The sequence below is a fragment of the Daphnia pulicaria genome, chromosome 7 (genome assembly GCF_021234035.1).
Source record: "Daphnia pulicaria isolate SC F1-1A chromosome 7, SC_F0-13Bv2, whole genome shotgun sequence".
NCBI classification, from domain to species: Eukaryota; Metazoa; Arthropoda; class Branchiopoda; order Diplostraca; family Daphniidae; genus Daphnia; species Daphnia pulicaria.
The window spans coordinates 12,641,891-12,665,400 of NC_060919.1; the positions used below are offsets into that span (position 1 = coordinate 12,641,891).

Consider the following 23,510-nt stretch of genomic DNA (forward strand, 5'->3'; position numbering starts at 1 on the left):
ACGGCTATAAACCCCTTGAAGCTATGCTCGTCCTCAAGCGTTTCACGATTTTCAGGCCCATTTCAGAAAATCTTGAAACGCTGTTTCCTGTGCCTGAAAATGGGCAAAAAGGGGGTTTAATATTGGAATTTATAGATTGTGTCTAGAGATCACATAGAAATTTAAAAAAAATTCACACAACATGGGGGATATCTAAGCTATATTTACACAAAAATTCACTATTGAAATGTTAATGGTTTACTTACAAATTTACGGTGTGTGAAGACTCATAACAGTAGGGAAAGAGGAAAAACAATGGCTTTGGTAGAGTGTGCTCGACGCGCCACCATACGGCATAGGACGAGCACAGCTTCAAGCATTCCTCTCAGCCCTATCCCCGATCGTAGTCTTTACCCTCTTAGTCTGTGATAAAATCAAACATTTATTTTTTGATTTTAATAAAATCAAACATTTGTTATTCTTATCTTATTCTTATTATGTTTTATTTTAATAAAATCAAACATTTCTTAATAATATATTTGAAAATGTTGGATACTTGGATATTCCATGGACTACTTTAACTAAAGGACGGGACTCTTCGGCCTTTCCTATGTCGGCCATGTAAAAACTTTTCCGGGAGAATCGGAATCAAAATTTAAAAATATGTATTGTGTTACCTAATGTCCCTATACCTAAAATGTACGGTTATAGAGATATTGCAAATTACTTTACGGAAAATTTGAAAAAAGACAAAACACCGGTGCCATCTAGGAACCAAACCTCCTAAGCTTTTGGAAGTCTGCCCATTCGTGCATACCAAGAGAAAGAGACACCACTCTCTTATCTCTATTGCTTTCACATAGCTGCCTAACTCTCTTTTACCTTGTGGCATATATTCTTGAGAGCTTAGGGTGCTTGGCTGCTAGATGGCACCGGTGTTTAGTCTTTTTACCCCTACTCCTGAAAGTAAAATTAGAATACCTTATTAATTAGTTTTTTTTACTAAGATTTATAAACACAGTTGGAATCAGAGAAAAAAACTGCATTTATTGATGTTTTCCATTAATTATCTCCTGAACAAACCCCACCCGACTAGCTTTAACACGGCGAGATAGGCGAAGAGTCCCGTCCTTTAGTTAAAGTAGTCCATGGATATTCACAGCAGAAGCAGACGACAAGAACACACGTGTTAGTGTAAACATTTTGTTGAAATTGTGTAGTTTCAAGTTTGTACAAGAATTGTGACGATCCTATAAAAAATAAACTGCAAAATGAGCCAGTCAAATCTAAACGATAAAACAACTCTTACTGGAAAGAGAAAATTGGAGGATATGAGCGAAAATTCTTCTAGTGATGAAGATGAAGAGAGCCTTTTTCTTCAACAAGGTTTGGTCATGTTGTTATATCATAAATTTTATTGTAGTAATTATTAATTTTTTGAGTAGCCAAAGAAGTGTTCTCTCAACAGAGGAAACCAGTCATTATTCCCCAATTTCCAGAAAATATGCCTGATAAAGTAAATTCTGATGAAGATGACGATGATGAAAACTTCACAGACGATGAAAGTCAATTGAGTAATGAGGAAACAAGTGAACAAGTTCAAGAAGAAGTTAGTGAAGAAGAACAAGAAGAAGAGATGGAGAAAATGGAAGAGAGCATTGAGCAACTTGCTGCTGGAAGAGAAGAGAAAGAAGATGCTGATATTATCATTGCAATCTGTAATGCTGCCAAACCGCAAGAGAAAATCAAACCTCCTGATTTAAGAAGCTCTGTGAATTGTATGGTGACAGACATAAGCTTTCATCCAAGCAAAGAACTCATTGCAATGTCTAACATTGAAGGAGAAATTACATGGTACATATTAAGCAACAACAAATTTATTGGTCTTTCAAATATTAAGTTTATTGCTTCACCACTGTCATGATTTTTTCCCCTTATTTTATAGCTATAAATATGGAAATGAAGAAAATGAATTGTTGCACACACTTAATCACCACAAGAAATCTTGCCGTGTGTTGTCATTTAATCATGATGGAGCTCTTCTGTTTTCTGCTTCCAAGGATAAAAGTGTTGTAATTACCGATACTGAAACTATGACAGTTACGCAATCTTTCCGCAAAGCTCATGAGTAATAATTTATTTATAATTCAACTTCCCAATTTAGTCTATTAATTTTTTTTTTTTTTTTTTTGTTAGTTCTCCAATCTACAGCTTACTTTGTATGGATGCAAACATTTGGGCATCCGGGGATGATGATGGTGTAGTGAAAGGTATATTCTATTTGTTTCAGTTTGTAATAGATTGAATTAATGTGTTCAATTCGTGTCCCTCTTTGAAACTAAAGTGTGGGATAAGCGTCGCGCTATCCAGAAGCCTGTTGCAGAGTATAAAGAGATGGATGAATTCGTCAGTTCAATGATTACTGATTCAGGATCACGGCTCTTAGTATGTACTAGCGGAGAAGGAACTTTGACTGCATTTAATACAAGAGCCAAGAAAATGGAAGGGCAGGTAGATAAAAATTAAAATAATACATTTTCAGCTGATATGTAGTGTTTTTATTTTATTTTTATTTTTTTCCTTTTTAGTCTGAAGTCTACCCATCAGAAATGAACTGTGTGGGTCTCATTCGACAAGAAACAAAGGTCATTGCTGGCCTTGGTAACGGGAACATGTACATCTTTGATTGGAAAGCATTTGGATACCACAGTGACGCATTTGGGGATCATCCATCAGCGATCAACTGCATGATTCCCATCATGGACAATATCGTTATTACTGGTTGTGATGATGGGAAAATCCGTGCCATTAGTCTATTCCCACATAGGTTCTTGGGGGTAGTAGGTCACCACAAATTTCCTATTGAGCGTTTAGACATTTCAACGTGTGGTCACTACATAGCATCTACATCCCACGACGGACGCGTGCGGTTTTGGAATATTTCCTACTTTGAGGATCCCAATTTAAAGTTGATGGAGTCGACCACGAAGAAATCTGTCCGCAACAAAAAACGTTCGTTACGCAAAGAGAAATTAGGATTTCAGCTACCGTCTTCTAAGAGACGGAACAAAGGAGATTTTTTCGCGGGACTTGCCGAACCTGAGCCTGGACCTGCCGAAGCTGCCGAACCTGAAGCCGAATCTGATTCTGATGCAGCATCTGATTCTGACGCTGAATCTGCTTCTGAAGCAGAGTCGGAAGTAAGTTCAGACAATGATGAATAACCTACATTTTAACATCTTTACGTGAATGGTGTATTTAAGAAGTCGGGACTAATACAATCGCAACGGGCAACGTCTAACTGATCTAAGGCATATAGAAATTATGGTGAAAACATCGTTGCAATGAAGGTTTCTTTAAAGGATGTAAAGTGATTGGGAAATGATTTCATAATATTTCGTAACCTGAATGAAATTAGATAAGACAAAACAAGTAATGTATAGACGAATTAAAATGCTCAGTGCTGTTCTAGCGTCAAGTTTGCAATTATCCCAGAAGTGTTGGCTACATTCATGGACTGACGAAGTAGTTGGTCAGGTCGATAATAATGACCCTGATTCACTGCAAGAGAGTGATGTATGGGAGGCTGAAAACAACGCACATGCTCCACCGGTTGAGAATCTACATCACCCGAGCTCGTTTTTAAATATTTGTTTAGCGTAGCGAAGACTTGTGAATTCAAGACTTGAAAGCGGCGAATTCGATCAACCAATCGCTTTAGTTGAATACCCTTCACAGTTTCGTCTTTGTTATCGACGCGTTGTACGCGCAAAATATGATAACAGAAATCCAGTGCCTCGAATCTAACGACAGAACGGAAAATCAATTAGGCAGCCCTGTTTTAAAAATTATTTTTGAAAAAGTAAGATCAAAACCTTCGTTGTTGTCCAAGCAAGGCAATCATAGTGCATCCAGCCCAGTGAAGTCCTTCGCCGAAAAGCTGTTCAACGGTAAATTCGTTTTCGCCAACAGGAATGCAATACACAAACTGCAAAGCTGACCATAGTCGGTGAAATTCTGTACACTCGTCGACCGTTAGGACGCCATTGACAGGAACAGGACCCGTCCAAATTGGATCGTCTAAAAAGGTGCGGATGCGATTGAGCACCATTTCGAAGACAGAAAGACCACAGCAAAGACGTTCTCTGGTTAAAAGATCTCCCTCCCGTGCAATCAAGGTTTGCTTGGCGGTGCCCAGCTTTTCTATGTTGGCGACAATTTGCAATGCCGCATACTTGTTCTCCAGTTTTTTCTGCTTGGCTTCCAATTTTTCGCCCTCTTTAACGAACGGTCTGTACGTTTCAATCAAAACCATTAAACGAAAGGAATCGTTAGGGGGGGCTAAAGCTACTATAAATGATGGAAAGGAAAAATAATACATACCTTGGAAGAATATTTTGAAAAGGCGCTGCCTGAAGTAGATCGCAAACTTCCTCCTGTGACATTGCTTGTTCAATCAGAAGACAAAATATCAGCGCGTTCCCGAATTCTCGGAAATTATGAAATAATTCCGTCCTCGCATCAGGGTATTGAACAATGTCATTCAGTTGGGCCTGTAAAGATAAGAAAAAATACATAATTAATAATTGTTTCTCGGTTAGGAGAAGCTATTTAAATTCTACCTGATAATATCCCAAGACACCAGTTGATCCGTAATCGTAACGAGGCATTTTGCACTGTTTTGGCATCGCCTGCATTAGGGTTTTGGTGAATTGTAAAATGTTTCCCTGTACTAACGATTTGATTATCTTGAGGATCTCTTCCATGACTACGGCGATGCCCTGGTAACCCAAAAGATTTGAAATAGCCTTAAAATGTGGTGCACCCACAAATCCGGAATATTGATTGAAGATGTTTCCATTCGCGATGTTGAGCGCCTTACTGCCCCAAAGATAATGGTAAGGCGTTTGAGGTGGTTTATCTCGGTGAACAGGCTGACTGAAAAGTAGGTCTCGGCACTTGATGAAGCGCCCTGTTGCGGCATTATAGCAATAAGTGGGTAAGAAATCGTAGTTGAGTTCCCAGAAGACGTGTAGCGTCACTCGGCCATAGGGTGCCAGAACGTTATGATTGGCTTCTCTCCACATAGCGTCGAAATCATCCATCGCAAGGTTACTGCTCAACAATTTGTGAGTTAATCGGTTCACGTCTAGGAGACCGCTTAATTCCTGTCATTGAGACTGTGTTACATCCAATTGGACAAAGTTGCTCATTTTAATTACTTACTACTACACCGGTGATATCTCCACCTTCAAAACGTGCAACCGATAGCTCGAGTGCCTTAAGAAGTGCAGCGTTAACTCTTTGAGATATTAATCGATTTAAATCAATTGAACGTCCCAACAACTGAACGTGGCGTTGTTTCATCAGAGTTTCGTAACGATTGGCAGGAGGGTAGGTAAAGCGCGTACCTAATGCGGCACACTCAGCACGAAATCGTTTGTCCAGCATGATGCTAAGGATGTTAGGACGCACGTTATTAACGAAAGGTTAACAATGTTTAGCAATTAATGTGCAATGCTTACCTGCCAGCAAGGTGTTTGTAGTAGGCGAAAATTTGTTCGCTCAGCTTATAGACGAACTGATCGAAACACAGATTGACTTCAGCTTCAACTTCGTCGTACAAAAACTGTTTGCGGAAAACGGTCAGCGCATAATGAGCCGAATCGTTATAGAGATCAAGGGGGAAAAGTACGCACCTGGTAAACACAAATCAAACATCAAACTTTAAATTTAACAGAAAAATCGCATTTAGAGTTTGAACTCACTCCATCATAGAAGGCTCCTTCGTACGCAAAATATGATCAGTCAGGATCCAAGGCATCGACATGTCGATAGGAAACTAAAAAGAAAGAGACGAAAAAACATGTAGTAAAATCATGTTGAAAATTTTTTAAATTTAACTACAAGACTACAAATTTAACTGTTAAATAACAAGCGATTTTGCGTACATGCAGGCCATGCTGGGACCTTAGTTTAATTCAAGCATATATCTACTCAAGTCAGAAGCATACGACATCATGCTGAGGAAGTTTCTCAACAAGGTGACAGCTTATACCTGAATCCTTTTCTCCAGTGTGACCACGTCTTTGCACTCCTCGTTGTGTTGATGTTTCACGCAACATTTCTGAATTTTCGACATGACAATGACCGATATTTAAAGCGAAGGAAAGAAAGACGCGACAGAGAAAAAGAATAATAAAATTTAGCACACGCCATACTACTTACAACCTTTTTCAGGTAAAGTAAAGTAGACTGGCAAGTGCTTGCATTGCCATTTTTCCATAAACCAAAGAGCCAAGCCTTTCCCAGCCACCGAATTTCGCACTGACAGAAATCCAGATCAGAAACAGCTTCATATTCTTACCTGAATCCTTTTGCCCATTGTCATCTCAAGATAAAATTCTCGATACCAAAGTTGTGAAAGGTCGCACGATTGTTGCAGTGTTTCTGCGAGAAAAGAAAAACAAATGTTAGGAAAAAGTATGTTCAGTAAAAATCGAAGGTTGAATATAAAATACCGTTGAAATTGAGCAAATAGTTCCAGAAAAAAGAATTTTTATGAAATTGGTCGATTGCCATAAGGTATGATCCATCAATGTCTTTACGTAGCGTTCGCTTTCCACCAGATTTGTCAGCTATTAACGACTCTAGCATAGTGCGAACCATGTAAAGTTGGGTCGAAGAAGGTCCTGTAAAATAAAGGCAGAATGTCCGTAAAGAAGAAGCGTCTTTTGTTTGATTTTTTGACATACCAACATTTCGTCGTGGAACTTGAATATCAAACCCATTATCAGGATCTTTTTTCCCTTTAGTAGCTGGGTCGTCCTGTGGCTCAGTGCCTCTAATCCAATCCGCACAGGTTTCTCGGACTGAGACGATAATGCTAAAACAACCTCAGTTACTAACAGTCCCAGTTTACACTGCTGATCTTTTAACTCTCTGTCTCTTACCTGCGAATTAAGTCTTTCTTATTTTTGATTGCCTTTCTCAGGGGCTCACGCAAACTAAGCTGAACAAAATCTTGTAATTCAGCGTAGACATGTCGACGTATAGCGTCCGCAAATACCGTTTCCATTCTGGCCATGAGAACTTGTAATCCCTTTATCATGGCAATGATTTCAATGAGAGCAAATTTCTCCTCTTCGGTGTAATTGTATCGGGTAGCCTATCCGTAATGGGCTTATTTAAAAACAAATTCAATTTTAAATAACATGTTAACAAGCCTTACGCGTTCATATTCTTCTGCTTCTGCGGGGCAGTCTTTATTCTGGTGATGGTCTGTAGGATGCAGGAGCTTCCACTAATTACACAAATGAATTTCTTGGTTGAAATTAATTTAAAAAAAAAAAAAAAAAACTACAAGTCTTACAGAATAAAGTTCAGTAACTATGCTGGTCCATTCAGACAGCAGCTGTAGCCCACGAAGAGCAAGCTCCATCATTTCTTTCATCTCCTCCGGGGAGCGCGTTTCTTTATAAGTAGTTGTGACCTGGTTTACAAAAAGTATTTTTAAGACTATTACGCATTAATTCCTCTGTGACATTAGTTTACTTCGTTGCTATAGCGTGCCAGTTCGCTCGTAAATTTAACGTGATCTTCACGGATTTGTGGCAAATGAACCATTAAATCAGCCTGAGGTGAAGGCAGAGTTGCACCACACAAGGGCCATCGTGAAGCATCGTAGGTTTTTGACCGCTTGATATAATTAAATGGAGCAATTTGCATGTCACCAAACAGAGGGACAACCTCCAGATTCTGTAAAAATAAACAAAAGGTTTAATAATAGTCTATGAAATAAAATCAAAAGAGCCAACAAACTTTAAAAATTTTGTCGATTTTGTCGAGTCTAATTCGCTTTTTGTGATCTAGTTTGGAAATGTTTATCTGACATATTTCAGAATCCATGAGAAACAATCCAAAACCGAGAACTTTGACCAGCATATGTTTTTCTTCCGGAAGAAGGTACATGCGAGTTTCCAGCATATGAACGGCCAAGTTGATTACATCGGCAAGCAACTCCTCATAACTAAATGAAGCATTTTTAAAAATGTTATTAATTAGTCGTTATCAGTTTCATAAAAATGAAGCCGCATTACGATGGAATTTTTTCGAGAGCTTCTTTAAGTGAATCGCGAATTTTGTTTTGGGTAGCTAGAAACATCGACAGATTTTGGGATTCTTGTAACGCTTGCTGATCTGTCATCACCTTAAGGAACTGGGCAGCTCTAATAGAATACATCAATAGGTATCTTTATTTATTTTTTAATGGTGGAGAGAATAATATTTGACTTACCTGCGGTAAGCAGAGTAATCGTTTTTTACACTAGACTTCATGTTTTTCAATTCATCCAGAACAGCAAACATATTAATGAATTTTCCCAAAGTTAGAAGATAAGCTTCAGAAACAAAATCTTTACGCTTTTCCGTATGGGAAAGTCGTTTCACTTCTGCACTGAAGCGCTCGATTGCTTTTCTCTGAAATTAAGTAATTCAACCTTTGTCAGTTAACTGGAAAAAGAAACATACAAACAATTAAATTCATGAGTATATTATACTTACTTGAAAATACATGAAATTTAACAGCTTGTTGACTTCTGGAGCCAGGACCTGAACTGTTTTTTCGTATATCTCAACTCTGTTGGGTTGTTCATTTGACTTAGGCTGCGGAATTGCTCTTGAACAGCATCTCCAAGTGTACAGCATTACAGCATGCTCTTGACCTTCTTGAAGCATATCATTCTAAAACAAAGTATTATAAAATTAATATTTGAAACACAAAGTTTAGTCATTCTCATTGTAGCTATTGCTTACCAGGCTTGCGTGAACAGTTGCCTCTTCTATGTATTTCGCAACTCCTGTTACAAAGGCAGTTCGATCTTCAAAATTGGTATCAAAGTTTGCTTGATAAATAACTGAACAAGCCTGAGCTTCGATACATGGTTGTTGATCTGGAAGTGGCAATTCATCTAGCACTTCAACGTTAGATAACGCATCGGCGAGTGTAACTTTCTCGGTAGCCATGTTGTAGCATAACCCAAGTCACTGATTGAATAGATTTTGAAATTAAGTAATAAGCAGACGTTGTTTACTTTAATGACAATTAACCAACGCTTGTGTTATTACCCAGAAACGGATGTCATCAACAACAATGCACTGAAAAGTCAAACTCAACAAACTTGGCAGACGCCCTTATTTTTGGTCCAATCTTTTGCTTGAAATGTTTCAAAATTCTAACGCTAGATGCTTTGTGGCGTTGCAATCTTCACCAGTGACCAGTGAACGGAAACGCATGAAAACTTTTCCTGCGTTCTGAAAAACGGAACCCCCCAAGTGGTGAGGAACGGATTCGTTTCCGTTCACTGAGGTACGAAGGCGATAGCATGTGCTAAGCACAGTGCTACCCTTTATAATATGCATCTTTTCTTCTTCTCTGTTTCACCGATAGTTTTTTTTTTTTAATAATCATTTGATATTATTTTTCCACTTGTAAAACATTTTGGTCATAAAATGGAAAAATAAATAAATAAATAGAAAGATAAACATCAAACTGTTGTTGCTGCTATGGCATCGGGGATGGATAACCTTGGTTAGCTGAAAAGGGAAGAGTCATACCTTGAATACTAATTACTAATCGTCAACATCAATGCCGTCTATCCACATCCCATTTTTCTTTCTACTCTCTCCTTTATACGTTATAATAATAATACAATAAGTAAATTTATTTATATTTATTCATTCGACTCCTCTACTGTGCTCCTCATTCTTTTGTTTTCTTTTTTATTTTAGTGGTTTTTAGAGAACCCCATCTCACGTGTTGATTCTTCGACAGAAAGACTAACCAAATTCGTCCTCTCCTCGCACATACCAAATAATCGAAATCTGAATTCAGGGAATTAACTACAAGTTTTTTTGTTTTTTTTTTTTTTAATTCAAGTCGGATTGAGGCATCTCGGACTTTCTGCCAATTTTGCTTGCCTTCTTCCTTGATGTTGTCTTGTTCGTGAGTGTAAATTAATTTCAACAAATAGAGGGTTGAGTAAATGGACTCTATAACCTTTCCGTCCATGATAAACCCAACAGCTTATTTACGTATGAGAAACTAGATTCGACTACATCAATTTTATTTTTTTACAATTATTTTTTGATATAATTAAAAAAAACGAAATAAGATAAGAGAATAAGAAGAATAGTTTTATTAGTTTAACAACACCAGTTCTACTATTCACACGCTAACAATTGTGATTAAGAAATATTTAAACAAGAACTCTGTACTTCCATATCAAAATAATCTAAAAATTATAACCATCTCCCATGGCTAAAGTCACAAATGTTACAAAAACCCGACGGAAATTTTCTTATTGACTTCTTTCGCCCCCAAAAAGCCGTCGGTAAATTATTAAACGTTCATTTATTTTTCTTGTGACGGACAGCTCAATCCCTCTTAGCTGCGACAGAAGAAGTCGACCCATTCTACCTCCTACTAAAGAGACTGGAACGATGGGAATGCTTACGCAAGCAAGTACAAATAATTGCGATATGAAAGAAACGAACGGAACAAAAAGGTTTTCACTTCTTTCGTTTGAATATTATTTTCTATGTTCCCAAATGAACGGGAGGATTTTTCGTGAATGTTGTTCAAAGCTTTGTCGTAATATATATTTTTTTTCAGATAAATGCAAAGTTGGGAGTTGATAAAACAAAAACTCTGAGGAAAGTTTCACAAACCGCTTTCAAGGGAAAAAAACAAAATAAAATAAAACGACTCGTGTACATTCTATCACCTTGTGCTTCTCCTCATGGACGAAACTGGAACTAATGACCCGTGGTCGGCTGACTCCCACTTTCTGCTTCCCATATCAGATACAATGATGCATGACAATGGGGTATAGACGGCGATGAAACTGAGGAGAGAGATATATCTGATTGGACGAAAACCAACTGGCTTCTCTTTTTGTTCTCGGTTGTTCGGGTTCCCTCATTCGTCCACGTCCACTTTTCTCTCCCGTCTTCCGAATCAGCTCGGAGAGAGACTATAATGGAATAAAATTAATGAATAAATAAAAACTCGCAAAAAAAAGTAATAGAATAATGTTCATTCTCGAATTGTTGTTATTTTTCTCGAATTCTTCTTCTTTATTCGCGAAAAAGAGGCGGGGTACTTTGTTATTATATAATCCGTCAAAATAGATATTGAAACAAGTGAAGCAAGTTTAAGTTTTGATTTAATCCTTGCTCGAGAAACTTGACGATTGATTTTTTGTTCCGCTAAGAATTTCTAGGTCGGACTGCTATTGGTTTAAAAAGATGGGAAAATTTCAAAGTGTTTCCCTTTTCGGCATTCATCATCACGATCTCCCTCTGATAGGCATTTTCATCACGATAGAAACGGAACAATGGCTGGCTAATTCATTGGGAATTTCAGGATGGATCCGTAGTCGTACCGGTAACCAGAAACTTTGACTTGGAGTTTTTTAATGAGCGAATTGTTTTTGAGACTTCTGAATTTAACACAGATAATTGAATATGATGTACTAATTGTGTGCTTCAGCATTATTAGTAACACGAATCTATATCTTACATTTCATTTGTTAGCTTTTTCATTAGCGTCAACGTGCTGTTTTCAAATATACAGATGGAGGCATCGTTGAAAGATTTGAGTCGTTTAAGGAAATGACCGAAAGAAAAAATTAATGGAAAAAAACAGTAGCAGTTAGCTGTAATTTGAGCTTGACAATTTGAACAACCCAAAAAGAGGCGAATTGGGCTTGCGAAATGGCTTTTCTTTAACTACAATTCTTGGAAGCAAAACTTTTTTAGCGGGAAATTTGAATGTGTTCAGATAGAGGTCTCTCTTTTCTGTTGAATGTGGTGATTGGAATAAATTAATAGCAATTGAGCGCTTGAATTTTCGCACTGCAACACACGTCACTCGTTCGAGCTACATAGCCCCTCTCGAATTTCCCCTCTAATTTATGTTAACCAAGGCTTTTAGTAACTAATTGAGCGCCAAGGAACCAATTAGGATACAGCTCTCAATAACCAAATGAACCGAATGTTGTGACGAATGTGCCGAAATAATGTCTAGCTGAGAGACATGCCAAACCATATATATATGGGGTGGTGACTATTACATAATGAAATCGCCATGAATGTAACATTCTCGCGATGGTCGACATTAAAAGATCCATTAAAACAGGAATGAGCTGGCCAGCAGAGCTGCTGTCGCCGCTTTCTAGATTTGAAAGAGACGCAAATCCTTTTGAAGCCTTTGAATAGATTTGGCGGACTTTTGTTCCGCCAGTCCCTTTTGTTTATATATATAAAACCGACACGCGGGTTAAACTGGCTTCTCTCTCTCGACTTGATCGCTCTGGCATTACGTCACCTATATAGATAGGGCCGTCTCCAGCGTTTAGAGTTGAAGAGCGTCCAGCTATAGCAATCAGCACTCCTGTGTCAAGTGGCTAATACATTTGCTACTGCTACTGAGCTACTGAGCTACTTGTGCTGGTGCGGGGTAATCAACTCTGCGCTGGGCTAATTCGTTTTCATTATCGTACGCCACTCTGCTCGGAGGACGACTGACGACGCCGACGCCGCTCTTATGATCGGGCATTAGCCATGCCGGCTTAGGTTTGACAATCTTCTCCCTACACTCTGAGTCATGGATTATGAAAGACCATATAGGACTCGCAGGAGGGGTTGGGGGGGGGGGGGGGGCTGGGAGAATCAATTCAACGAGGGCAGCAACGTATAGCAAATCCATCCACATATATGCGCGTCGTCTATATATATAATAATAGCTGAGGGAAGTATAGGGAATTCGAGAGATGGAATTAAAGAGAGGGGGAAAAAGAAGGAAAAATCCAGAGACCCGTGTTGCTCCGCAATCCCCCCCCCCTTGTTATATATTCACCATGTTCCTCTTCATCTTTGTCGCTCTCGCCTCTCCTCTTCCATCTCCTCTTTCGACCCCCGATTTCTCCCCCCTTCTCTGCTGGCTTGGGCTGTATTGAAACCCCCCTCCTCGCAACCGTGTAGTATATAGTTTACTATATCCCACTTCCCCTTAGCTTTTCCTTTCTCTCCTAGCTGTCTCGTTCCATCCCTCTCGCCTATAGAGCTATACAGAACTGCCCCCACTCGATTTTTATGTTTCTTTTCGAGGTCTCCTTTTTTTTTACTATTATTTTCTTTGGAAAAAAAAAGAAAAAGAAAATAACGATCGAAGCGCGGAGCTCCACAAAACCCCAAGCCCCAAACCGTCGGTCGTCCCCCTCCGGATTCCTTATAGAACTGTATCAGTCGCTCAATCTCGTCCCCTTATTCTTCTTCTTCTTCTCTCCACGGCCTTTATAGACGCATCCAGCATTTAAACGAACATACAGTGACAGAGTATCGTATTCCTTACTACTTTTTTCTCTCTCTCTCTCTCTCTCGCTCTTTCCGACATTTAGACTGGGTGAAAAAAAAAACACACACACAGGGTATATAGGCCTGTACTACATATACAGTTCCAACTTTGCAGCGCCCTATTACGTATATATACGCAACCTCAGCTACTCTGATTTTTTTTTTCTTCTTTATATTCCCATCGTGGGGGGAGATCATCAGCCAACGCATTTTGGTCATCCCGCGTGTATTCTGATCATTGATATTTGAGAGGGAAAAAAATAAGTGCTCTGGCGATTCAATTCATATTTAAATGTTGTAATATCATAGCCAGATGATCAATTTTATTTATTTTTGATTTAACATCAAATCATCACCATTCACAGTTATAACAAATCAACCCAAACCAAATAAAGAAATAGCGATCAAAGTTGACCGAAAATCCGATCACAGCACACAAAGAATAATACATATCGGAATATATTTAACGATAACCATCTTATACATATATATATGTATCCCTCGTCTCTCTCTCTCTTTTTTCTTTTTTTTCTTTTTCTTTGGCCCCTGCGTCGTTTTCACCGCATAACCAATGGTCTCTCTCCGGCTGGCATGGCGTTTGAACTTGCGTCTAGGATCGAAGGGTTTTTGAGCAGGGGGGGAATAGTCTTTCAAAAAAATCAGCTTATTGGTCAGTCGAGTCACGTCCGATGGCTGTGCCAAGACGCAGAGGGCACACACACACGCACGCAAGCACGCCTGTACACACAGACACACACACGGGACATGCATTTAGTTAAGAAAGAAGGAAAGAATGAGACAGCTAAAAGGATCAAGCCAAAAAGAAAAAAAAGAAAATAAGAAGAAAAAAGGGAATAGTCACAGATTTGTTGCTCCCGCCAATGGCTCGCTCCATTTTTCATCATGTCATCGCTTGACAGTGTTTGACTGGCGGCTCCTCAGCTATAGATCCTTGCCCGTTCTTTTGGTTTTCTCTCTCTTGGAATGAAAAGAAAAGAAAAAAAATGTCAAACGGCACTGGCTTTTTATTTTGAACTGTCCGGTTGTGTGTCTTGGCTACTATACATACTACCCTGGTCGTTCCTTGTACACCAATGACAACTACTAATGTTGTACTACTATACATCCAGCTCACTCTAGATTTTCTGGTGTTTAAAAAGCTGTCACAGACTTATCGTAACATTAAAGCTAGGTAGACTTTTAAGAGGACTGCCGTATTTTCACAATAGTTTCGCTCATATAATACAAAAAGCTGATAGGAAAATGTTGTTTTTCTATTTATCGTGATGACCGCCAGATTGTTAAACTTTTTGGGGTTTTATCCCGAAAAAAAAAGAAACTTTTTCCTGACCATTGGATTTCGCTGTGAATTTGTGCTGTTGCTGCGGATCTCCGCTGTCGTTCGCTGGGGAGCCGTTTGAGCGCTGACTCGTTGCGCAATCAAGAGGCGCCGCCTATACACGTTTCAAACAAAAGTTTCGTGTTTGATGTAGTAAGCGACTGCTGCTGACTTACTTATTACCTTACTTTGGGCTGGCGGCGTGAGAGCTGCCGGTGTTATGTTCTTCTCGGTCTTTCTAGTGTCAGCGCATTATCTCGTATAACTGTTAAGAAACAATCCATTGTCAAAGAATGCGATTCGTTGTTAGGCAAAGAAATATTCGTTTTTGGTTTAAAGTCAAGACGGTTTCAAAGATAGGCCTATGATCTACATCAGGCCAACATTCAATGGAAAGCAGATATTGTGTAGAATCGAATCTAAGGTCAAAATGGTTATGTATAATGAATGGCTTAAGTTACATGTCGTCAAAACGAAATTGATAGCACGATAAACACAACTGTTTTTCTTCTCCATTTTTTTAAATAGGAATTAATTGGTCAATTTCACAAGTTCACTTTTAATTATAATTTTTAATTAAGTCGTTGACTTTGTCCGAGAGTGTTATTGAGTACGTGTGTCTCTTGTCGGTCTTACCATCATACACTTGCTCCAGAAAAAAATAAAAATAAATAAATTAGAAAAACTTGTGTTCGGTTATTTTTCTTTTTCTTTGTTTAAATAAATGATATGCATCAGGTGCATTCGTCGTTAGTGTAGTTGTGTTGTTTTGAACTAAAATTTCCGTTTGTGTCTGCGGGGTTCGTTAGAAAGGAGTTGGATGAGAGACCCGCGGAATGGCTACCGTTGGCTGTATACTGTCACGTATATGTAGCCGACGGTTCTTATTCATAAATTCTTTAAATGACTGAGATGCACAGCAACGATTGAAACGAGGAATGGCATCCGCGCTGTATATAGATCTGATATAGAAACTAAACGCATTCTTCGGTTGCTGAATGTGAACTACACGCCGGCCAGTGTCGGGTATATCCGCGGAGAAAGGAGAAGTGCGGCGGTGTATGTTGTCAGTTGGATCATCCGTTGCATGTGGAACTCGTGAAACCCAAGTCCGAATGGCCAACTTCCAACTTCGCAGTTTCACTGCATTTTCTTTATATTAAAAAGCAGGATAATAAACTAATCCATTTCTTTATCTAAATAAAGGACGATCGATACAATATATGCTATTTAAACAATACATTGAAGGTCAGTGTATATAATTTCCTTTTATTGTTATTTTTGGGCTGGTATGTTGCGACAAACCCGCACCCGAGCCATAAATCTGCGAAACGCTGCCAAACTGCCGGATGGCTATATATATACACGCTTTCTTTTGTTTTTTGTTTTTGTTTTTATCTTTGGAACTGAAATCCCTTTGGTTTCAGTCAAGTCGATTGATTGGTTCTTGTTGATATCTCCTGCACGTCGGGTGATTTTCTTGAGTTGCCAGACTTCCTCATTTCACCCACAAGGTGGAAGTTCGCTATGTGTTCGCTACCCTCATCTCTATTCGAAGCAGAAAAGGTTCTTTTAGAAGTTTGGCTTATAATGAGACAGAGACTAGTCACCAGCCAAAGGCCTACCGCACTTAATAAAATGATTAGTCGTTTGATTTAACACAAACACTTGCCCCAGGGAGTAATCCCGGCGGGTAAGAGACTTCGCCACAATCACAGATCGATATATAAATAATATGTTGATAAAAGTAGAAAATAATTTAAAAAATTAATCGGTATGTGACATAAAACATTAATTGGTCTGGCTATTCATTCGGGACATAAATAAATCCTGCTTTGTTCACGCATGCTGCTAAATATTATTGCCCGCGTTGGATGCACAGACCGGGTTAGATTATTCCTGTTCAAGAACAACCGTCCAAGTAATTAAGTAGCTTTGGAGAAGTAACGCCTGTTGTATTTTTAACCAATTTTTAATAATGAGTCACACTTTTCCCCACTATATTACCCCCACTACAGTACCCTTTATTGCATCCAATATTGACACACCCCTGTCTGCCTGTCTGCGAGAAGGATTCGCATAATGAGAGGTTAGGTTGGCTGGGATTCAAAAAATAAAAATACCCCGCCATTGAATTGAAGCCTTGAGCGTTATTCCTTCATTTGAAACTCTTATTGAATTTGGGGGACATAAAATGTTCAACACAGCATAACATATAATAATAGCCTACGGCAGTTATTTCTCTTTCGAAAATATGGGGAGTAAAAATAATTATACCTTGTCAATCTACTCAATATTTCTCCGATATTTCTCCGATAACGATAGAATACAAAAAGTATTAAATTGTTAAGGAAACGCGACAGACCTATAACGGCTTATTACCTAATTCAACTTTTAAATTGCCACGGGGAAAGAAATGGATCAGCAGATATTATAGGCCTCCCCCTATACGTCACAGATTTGATGAAACGCAAATGAAGACGAAATAAATGAAACTGCGCGAAATTATACAATTCATAAAGTTATGTGCCTCTATTTATTTCACATTTAACTGGCTTCCGCAATATTTTAGCAGGATACTTTAAAATAGGAAAAAAAAACATTAGTTATTCACTAATTCTAAACCGAACATTGAATGCATTGAACATGATGTAAAAAAGCAGAAATTACTAATATATTTGTGTACTGCTGGCGTTAGACATTTTGTTTTTACAAGGGCTGGTGGTCGAAATTATTAGCAATGGGGGTGATTCAAAAAAAAAATTTCAAATTAGATTTACGTCATCTGATACGCACGAAAGTGAAGAAAAGGTTTTTTTGCGCTATGATTTGCCAATATAAAATTTCGAATTGGAGATTCATCTTACTGAGATTCGCTTTGAAACCAAATTTACAGTTCATATTATTGTTACTAATAATAATGTCTTTTCATTATTTTTGTTCTTTTTTTGTTCTCTCGAAAATGTTCTTGTTTGTTTTGTTTTTAGTAAGGTCTCCAAACCGTTTTGGTCTGATTGACAATGGCCGTGGTGATTGAGACTGGTGTTGTTGTGCTGGAGATTTTGTCCGTCTTGGTTTGGGCGGGGTTAATAGATGGAGAGAGGCTATTATTCGTCAACGACGGCGAGCAACTCGAGTCACTTTTACTGGTTTCCTCTAACGTCAATGCCGGAGTCACCTGGTGGAATGCCGATTTGGCCACACAAATCGGCTCGACGAGTTTCTCTTTCAGTCCGGCGCCCACCAGCAGCACCGGTTTCCGATCCAAATCCGGTTGCTGATGCTTGTTATTCTTATGGTTGCCGTTACTGCTGCTGATGCTTTCGTGCTGCTGCTGCTGCTGTTGCTGAGTCTGCGGCGGCTGCGTCTGCTGCTGCTGCGGCTGTGGCTGCTGGGCTGTCACGGGCGCCACACTCAGGGCTGTCGGCGAGCATTTGCTGTTGATGCCGTGGAGTGAGTTGATGAGAGACGTCAGCGGATGGGCCATGTGGGCCTGGCCCAACAGCCGCGGATTGATGTTCAAACTCAAATTGAAATTGGGGTTGAGACCGTTGACACCCGCCGAAACTGGGAGGGAGGGCAGGAGATTTGGCGGAGGGGTTGGCAGACCGGAACCTGGAGGCGGATAGCCGGCCAAGGAAGTCACTAAACCGTGCGGCGGATGTGACGCGTTGGGAATCGATGGCGCGTTGGAAGGCCAGCTCAACTCGGGTCTCTCGCCCACCGACGACGGGTTGCTCACTCCTTTTTCGAAATAAACAAAACGTCAATTGAAGCAAAAAATAATATTTTACCAGCAATTCAATTAGGAATTGGATAGAATTATCAGAAAAAGCAGAAATTTTGATAGGTGGGAATTAAATGCCATCTTCTAGGAAAAATATTAACCACATAAGAAAAATGAATGTCTAATCAAATTTGAGTATTCGACCAAGCTGGTAAAATAATAAAATGACAGCTAAAAGGCAGATCGATTTGTTTTTACAATGTTGAATTAGAATTCTGACCAAACCCGTAATCCGTAGTTCTCGAGAGGAAATAAAACTACCAAGGCCATAAATGACGACCGCTAAAATGTCGATCAACCTTGTTTTGTCCGAAGTGAAATATTTCCCCAACCAAAGAGGGAAATTGAGAAACGCAGCCCCCCAAAGAAAAATCCAATGACACTTGAAAATAAAATAAAATAAAAAAATAAAAATAAAATGAAAAAGTACCTTTAATGAGTGCGAGAGGGTCTGTCACTCTCCTCATGTGGTGGTGATCCCAAGGTGGCGGACAGGGTAGATTGGCAAAGTTGCCCATGCTGGTGCCAAATTGACCGAACTGGGTCAAGTTGGAAAGGTTGAAGTAGGCCGGGTCAAGCCAAGGCGCTTGAAGCAAAGAAAAGGGTCCAAATGGTGACGGATGACCAGCTGGAAATGCCATTTTTATAAGAAAGAAACGGAAAAATTAGTGAACATTTCTATGCATATTTCCCACACATTTAAAAATTGTTATAGAATCTAATATTCACAATTGTGTAGCTTTTCATTTAAATTTTATTCTGGGCTTGTCTTTGATGAGCAAACAGTTTTTCCAGTTCGTTTTGAACAGACGTGTGTGCCATTTGGGAAAAAAGTTGACGCTGATTAAATAATGAGAGCGCTCAACTGCTGCATAAATTGCCGAAAAAATCAAAGCCTGAATCTCAGCACATGCCGTTTGGCTTTCAATTTGTTGTTGACGAACAGCTGACAAATGTGCGGGTAGGCTCAGCTGTTGGTCTGAATGGATGAAATCATTCGACTCAAAAGCAGCTGCCCTGTGTATTACAGTAGGCTCCTTATGTATATGAAAAGAAACGTGTTTGTTTTGACCAAAGAGATGAGAGTTTCCATGTTCATCTCTCTCATCCTAAAGCAAATAATCGTCTACAAAGTCGGAGCTCAATAGACAAAAAATATAAAAGAGGACGCCGGGTTGTGTGTATGTACATATTCTCGTTAGAAGCCGGTCCTCCTGTTCTTCTTCACTCGATTTTTTATTTTTTGTGTGTTGTTGTTTTTTCCAGCGTGATTTTTTTGTTGCGTGTGCGGGTGTGTGTCGGTGTGGTTGGGTGTGTGTCGGTCGGAGGGGGGAGGCCGCGGAGTTATACATGTCCGCCAAGATCAAGAAGGGGGAGGAGGAGGATAGTTTAGGGTGGTTGTATGTTAGTTGTTGGGGTGGTGGTGGAATGAAGCTGCATCTTTGTTGTCGGCTTCGGCTTCCCTTTGAGGCTTAACCTCCTCCCCCCAACCCCCCAACCCTCCTTGTTGGATAAATAAACTCTGCCCGCGATCGCAGACGACGGACAATCTTTTTTTTGTCTTCGGCCCCGACCAGAGAGAAAAGACGCAGCAGAGGGGGCAAGCAGCATCAACAACCCAAAACGAAGCTAAAGTCTATTCGTGACGTGTACATGAGCCAGGCTGTCGATTTACAACAGCCCAAAAACCGAGAGCTCGTTAAAAAAGAGGCGAAAGAGATTAAAAGGGACGGCCGACGAGTTAAAACGTGTTGAATGTAGGACGGAAAGCCCCGCCAGGAAAGTAAAAAAAGTAAAAAAAAAATAAAAAGGAAGTTTCGGGTCTTGAAGGAAGAATATTTAGACGTACTACATATATAAGCGCTTGGATGGAGAAGAAATCTATATATCTATTATGGGCTATAGTGTGTAGAGTCGTTGAGTTGGATGGCTAGTATACTGCTGGCCGGGTTTTACATATAAACGGCGATATGTTTTGGGCAGTTTCCGACAGCTGCGTCGTATTTCCGGCGGTACACCAAACAAAACCAATCGCATGTCGGCGCGCTCGCCATTCGGGTTACAGTGGCGGTGGCGAAATTTTTCCTTTTTGTCTTTATTTATTTTGGCTGGGAGACTATATACCAGCCAGCCCTGGGTTTTCCTATTGCTCGTCTCGCTTGCTGATTGGGCATTTGTTTTTCTTGACGCTCATCATTTCCTTCGGCCCCTTTGTGTGCTGTGGATGTTGGCGTTTATATTTGGTTCTTTCGCCACTAGGCAATTCGGATGAAAGCTTTGATGCAGACCCCGGGGTTTCCGAATGGTTCGGTGTGGTCAAACGTGGTTGATTTTAGCGAGAATGCGCAGGGGTAGAAAGAAAAAAAAAGAGCCAAACGGATAAACTTACGTGATTTGGTGCGCGGTTCTCGTGGCCCGTCCACCGTCACTTTGATGGCTTTGTTGTAAGTGGTCACTTGAACTGGCGACGAGCTCACGATGATTGACAGCGTGAAACTTTTACCTATGCCAAGAAAAAATTGGAAAAAATGTTAAGGCCTATTCACATATCGGCAACCGTATAACTATATATCCGCCTGTATAGTAGTAATGTCCCAAATGGCAACGCTTAAATAGTTGGAATAGTTGCCTAGTCTCAATTCCGTTGACCATATGGTCATCGAAATTTGCATATGGAAACAGCGCAAATCGGCAACGAGAAACTCTCGAGAATGCCCTGGTCGAAACTAACATAATTGGCATTCGATTGACCAAAAAGTTGGTTGGAATCTAATCCTATTCCAGAATGTCCAATATTGCCATCCACATGGAATGGATCATTTTTGATTTATTTTATTTTCAGGCTGACGACGGCCTATCTATTAGATCATTATGCATTGTAATACCTCTTCCCGATCTGCCAACAAAGCGGAGGTCGCTGAATTTGGCCACTTGGTTCTTCATGACGGCCGTGTGGTTGCGCAGCTCGCAGCAGTAGTTCTCGTCGTTGCCGGCCCGGATGACGACGACCGTTCCGTCGGCGATCTCGCCCAGGGCCACGACGCGGAAGGCGACGGGCAGCGATTTGTTGGATCGCCAGTGCGTCGGCAGGGCCGTGCAGAGGAAGTAAGGGCTGCCCGTCTGGATGAGCTCGCCTTGGTGGTCGACCATCGTGTCGAATGCCGACGACGACGACGACGACGACGGGTGCTGCGAGCGTTCCGGCATCAGAACTTTAGTTGACATCCGGCGACCGAATCGATCGGAATGGGCCCCGACCAAATGGCTAACCGAATATATAAGAAAAGGAGTAAAGGAGGAGGAGGAGGAGGAAAGGGAGGGGGGTTAGGAGGTGGGAGAAGATGAGGGATAGAGGCGAGTTCAAGGGGGGGGGGGGGGAGATGGATGAGAATGGATGCAGCAGTGCAAACACACTAGAGAGAGAAGAGAGGAAAAAATAACAGTTTGACCAATCCAAATGCGAATAGCCACAGCAGCAGAGCAACTCTGCTCTCTCCGGTGACACTCTATCGTCGCCGCTGCGGATATTTTTTTTCACTCGTGTTATGTATTATTTTTTTTCTTTTTTCCGTCTATTTCCTGGTAGAGCTTTTAAGTCGTTTTTCACTTCTTCTTTTTTCTTTATTAGTTGGTTGAGTTTTTGTTTTGTTTTCAGGCTATTATATTTGCTGGTTTTTCTTCTTTTTTCCTTTTTCTTTTTTGGTAAGTTGTTGGCACTGGTCCAGATGTAGTGGTGGTCGCCCACTCGACTTGTTCGACGGAAGATACTCCTTTTCTATCGAACCGAAACGGAGGAAGTATATAACCCTCTTCCCCTCTTCTTCTTCTTTTTCTCCCCACCCGAAATGTCTAGTCGTAAAAAACTCCGACGCAGCACACAGATCGATGAAGAAATCACAACTGGGTGGGTAGGCAACTTCTCTTTTTTCTTCTTTTTCTTCTTTCTGAAAAGAGGCTGGCTGGGCAGACGCAACTGACCAAAAAAAAAGATATCAAGGTCCGTCGTGCTCTCTAGTTCACTTCACTCTCTTCAACTCCACAAGAAAAGAAGAACAAATAACGGTGAGGGGATGCTGGCGTCCAGCGCAATATCAAAATGGGACGGACCGACGAATTTAATTTTATTTTAGGCCCGGCACTAATGAGATAAATAGACTCGGTCACTTGTGTCAACTGTCCAAATAAAACCTTCTGGTAATAAAATAGGGAAAATGATGGGGGGTCAACTGTTTCACTGATGGTCGAATGAGACGGGCACTATATAGGGGTCGTTTTGTTTATTTAATCCGAACGCCGTTAATAAAGTTGAACGATGAAGAAAAAACAGATTTTTGCTGCTGCTGTTGCGACGCGTCCTTGCAGCCGAGCTGCTGACAGCACACAAGCGACAAGCCAAAGTGGTTGACACAGCACACAGGGAGGTACGAACGAGAGCCGGAGGACTGGACTGGGTTGGATGGCGGTTGGCTGAGGGGGCCGGGGTTTCTCTCTACCCAGAAGAAGAAGAAGAAGAAGAAGAAGAAGGAGGAGGAGGAAGAGAAGGGCGTTGGCGGCGTTTACCAGTGGCAGTTTCGCGGGTGGGGGAGGAGGGGCGCTAAGAGCAGCAGCAGCAGCAGCAGAAGCGCTGGTGTGGTGGTGGTAGAGAGAGCAGCGAGAAAGTCAACCATACCAACCACAGTGGACGACCCCAGAAATCGCGGTCGTACACACACAGCACACAGGGAGGGAGGGAGAAGAGAGAGAGAGAGGGCGCGATGATGGGAAAAGGGCTGGGCGCATACAACAACTGGGTGGGGTGCTGTGGGAGGATGGAATAGAGAGACTCATGACAGGGAGATTAAAGAACCTCTCTCTCTCTTATTTCCCCCTCGCCATGCCAACTGCCGCAGCTGCTGCGTGCACACATACGTAGAGAGAAGAGAGAGGAGAGTTCTTCTTCTTCTTCAGCAGAGCGCCAGTTTGAGTTTTTCTTTTTTCTTTTTCGGCTTC

At 40.6% G+C, this 23,510-nt stretch overlaps 3 protein-coding genes across 5 annotated transcripts; 1 reads left to right on the forward strand and 2 right to left on the reverse strand.

The window, feature by feature from the left end:
- The first annotated feature begins 1,094 nt into the window (after positions 1 to 1,094).
- On the forward strand, positions 1,095 to 3,284 carry LOC124350938 (WD repeat-containing protein 55 homolog). The gene is made up of 6 exons (XM_046801674.1): positions 1,095 to 1,365; positions 1,425 to 1,833; positions 1,925 to 2,107; positions 2,176 to 2,249; positions 2,324 to 2,490; positions 2,568 to 3,284. The coding sequence occupies exons 1-6, from the start codon at positions 1,251 to 1,253 to the stop codon at positions 3,201 to 3,203; spliced, it is 1,584 nt and encodes a 527-aa protein (XP_046657630.1). The 5' UTR covers positions 1,095 to 1,250; the 3' UTR covers positions 3,204 to 3,284.
- Positions 3,210 to 9,214, reverse strand: LOC124350936 (cytoplasmic FMR1-interacting protein-like). Of its 3 annotated transcripts, none has more exons than XM_046801671.1 (21): positions 9,106 to 9,214; positions 8,794 to 9,024; positions 8,542 to 8,721; positions 8,276 to 8,457; positions 8,079 to 8,207; positions 7,801 to 8,008; positions 7,534 to 7,737; positions 7,352 to 7,471; positions 7,211 to 7,282; positions 6,933 to 7,147; positions 6,735 to 6,865; positions 6,501 to 6,671; positions 6,347 to 6,429; positions 6,038 to 6,106; positions 5,748 to 5,821; positions 5,505 to 5,678; positions 5,206 to 5,434; positions 4,602 to 5,147; positions 4,363 to 4,532; positions 3,855 to 4,271; positions 3,210 to 3,782 (listed from the first exon to the last, which is right to left on the reverse strand). In XM_046801671.1, the coding sequence occupies exons 2-21, from the start codon at positions 9,001 to 9,003 to the stop codon at positions 3,437 to 3,439; spliced, it is 3,930 nt and encodes a 1,309-aa protein (XP_046657627.1). In that variant the 5' UTR covers positions 9,004 to 9,024; positions 9,106 to 9,214; the 3' UTR covers positions 3,210 to 3,436. The 3 variants fall into 3 exon arrangements, with proteins under 3 accessions (XP_046657627.1, XP_046657628.1, XP_046657629.1); XM_046801672.1 differs by having other exon boundaries at positions 8,794 to 9,028; positions 9,106 to 9,195; XM_046801673.1 differs by lacking the exon at positions 6,038 to 6,106.
- Positions 9,215 to 17,386: 8,172 nt separating this feature from the next.
- LOC124348358 (segmentation protein Runt-like) lies at positions 17,387 to 22,983 on the reverse strand. Its single transcript, XM_046798548.1, has 4 exons — positions 21,407 to 22,983; positions 20,911 to 21,024; positions 18,952 to 19,149; positions 17,387 to 18,478 (listed from the first exon to the last, which is right to left on the reverse strand). Exons 1-4 carry the CDS (start codon positions 21,744 to 21,746, stop codon positions 17,718 to 17,720), a joined length of 1,413 nt encoding a protein of 470 aa, XP_046654504.1. The 5' UTR covers positions 21,747 to 22,983; the 3' UTR covers positions 17,387 to 17,717.
- Positions 22,984 to 23,510: the final 527 nt, after the last annotated feature.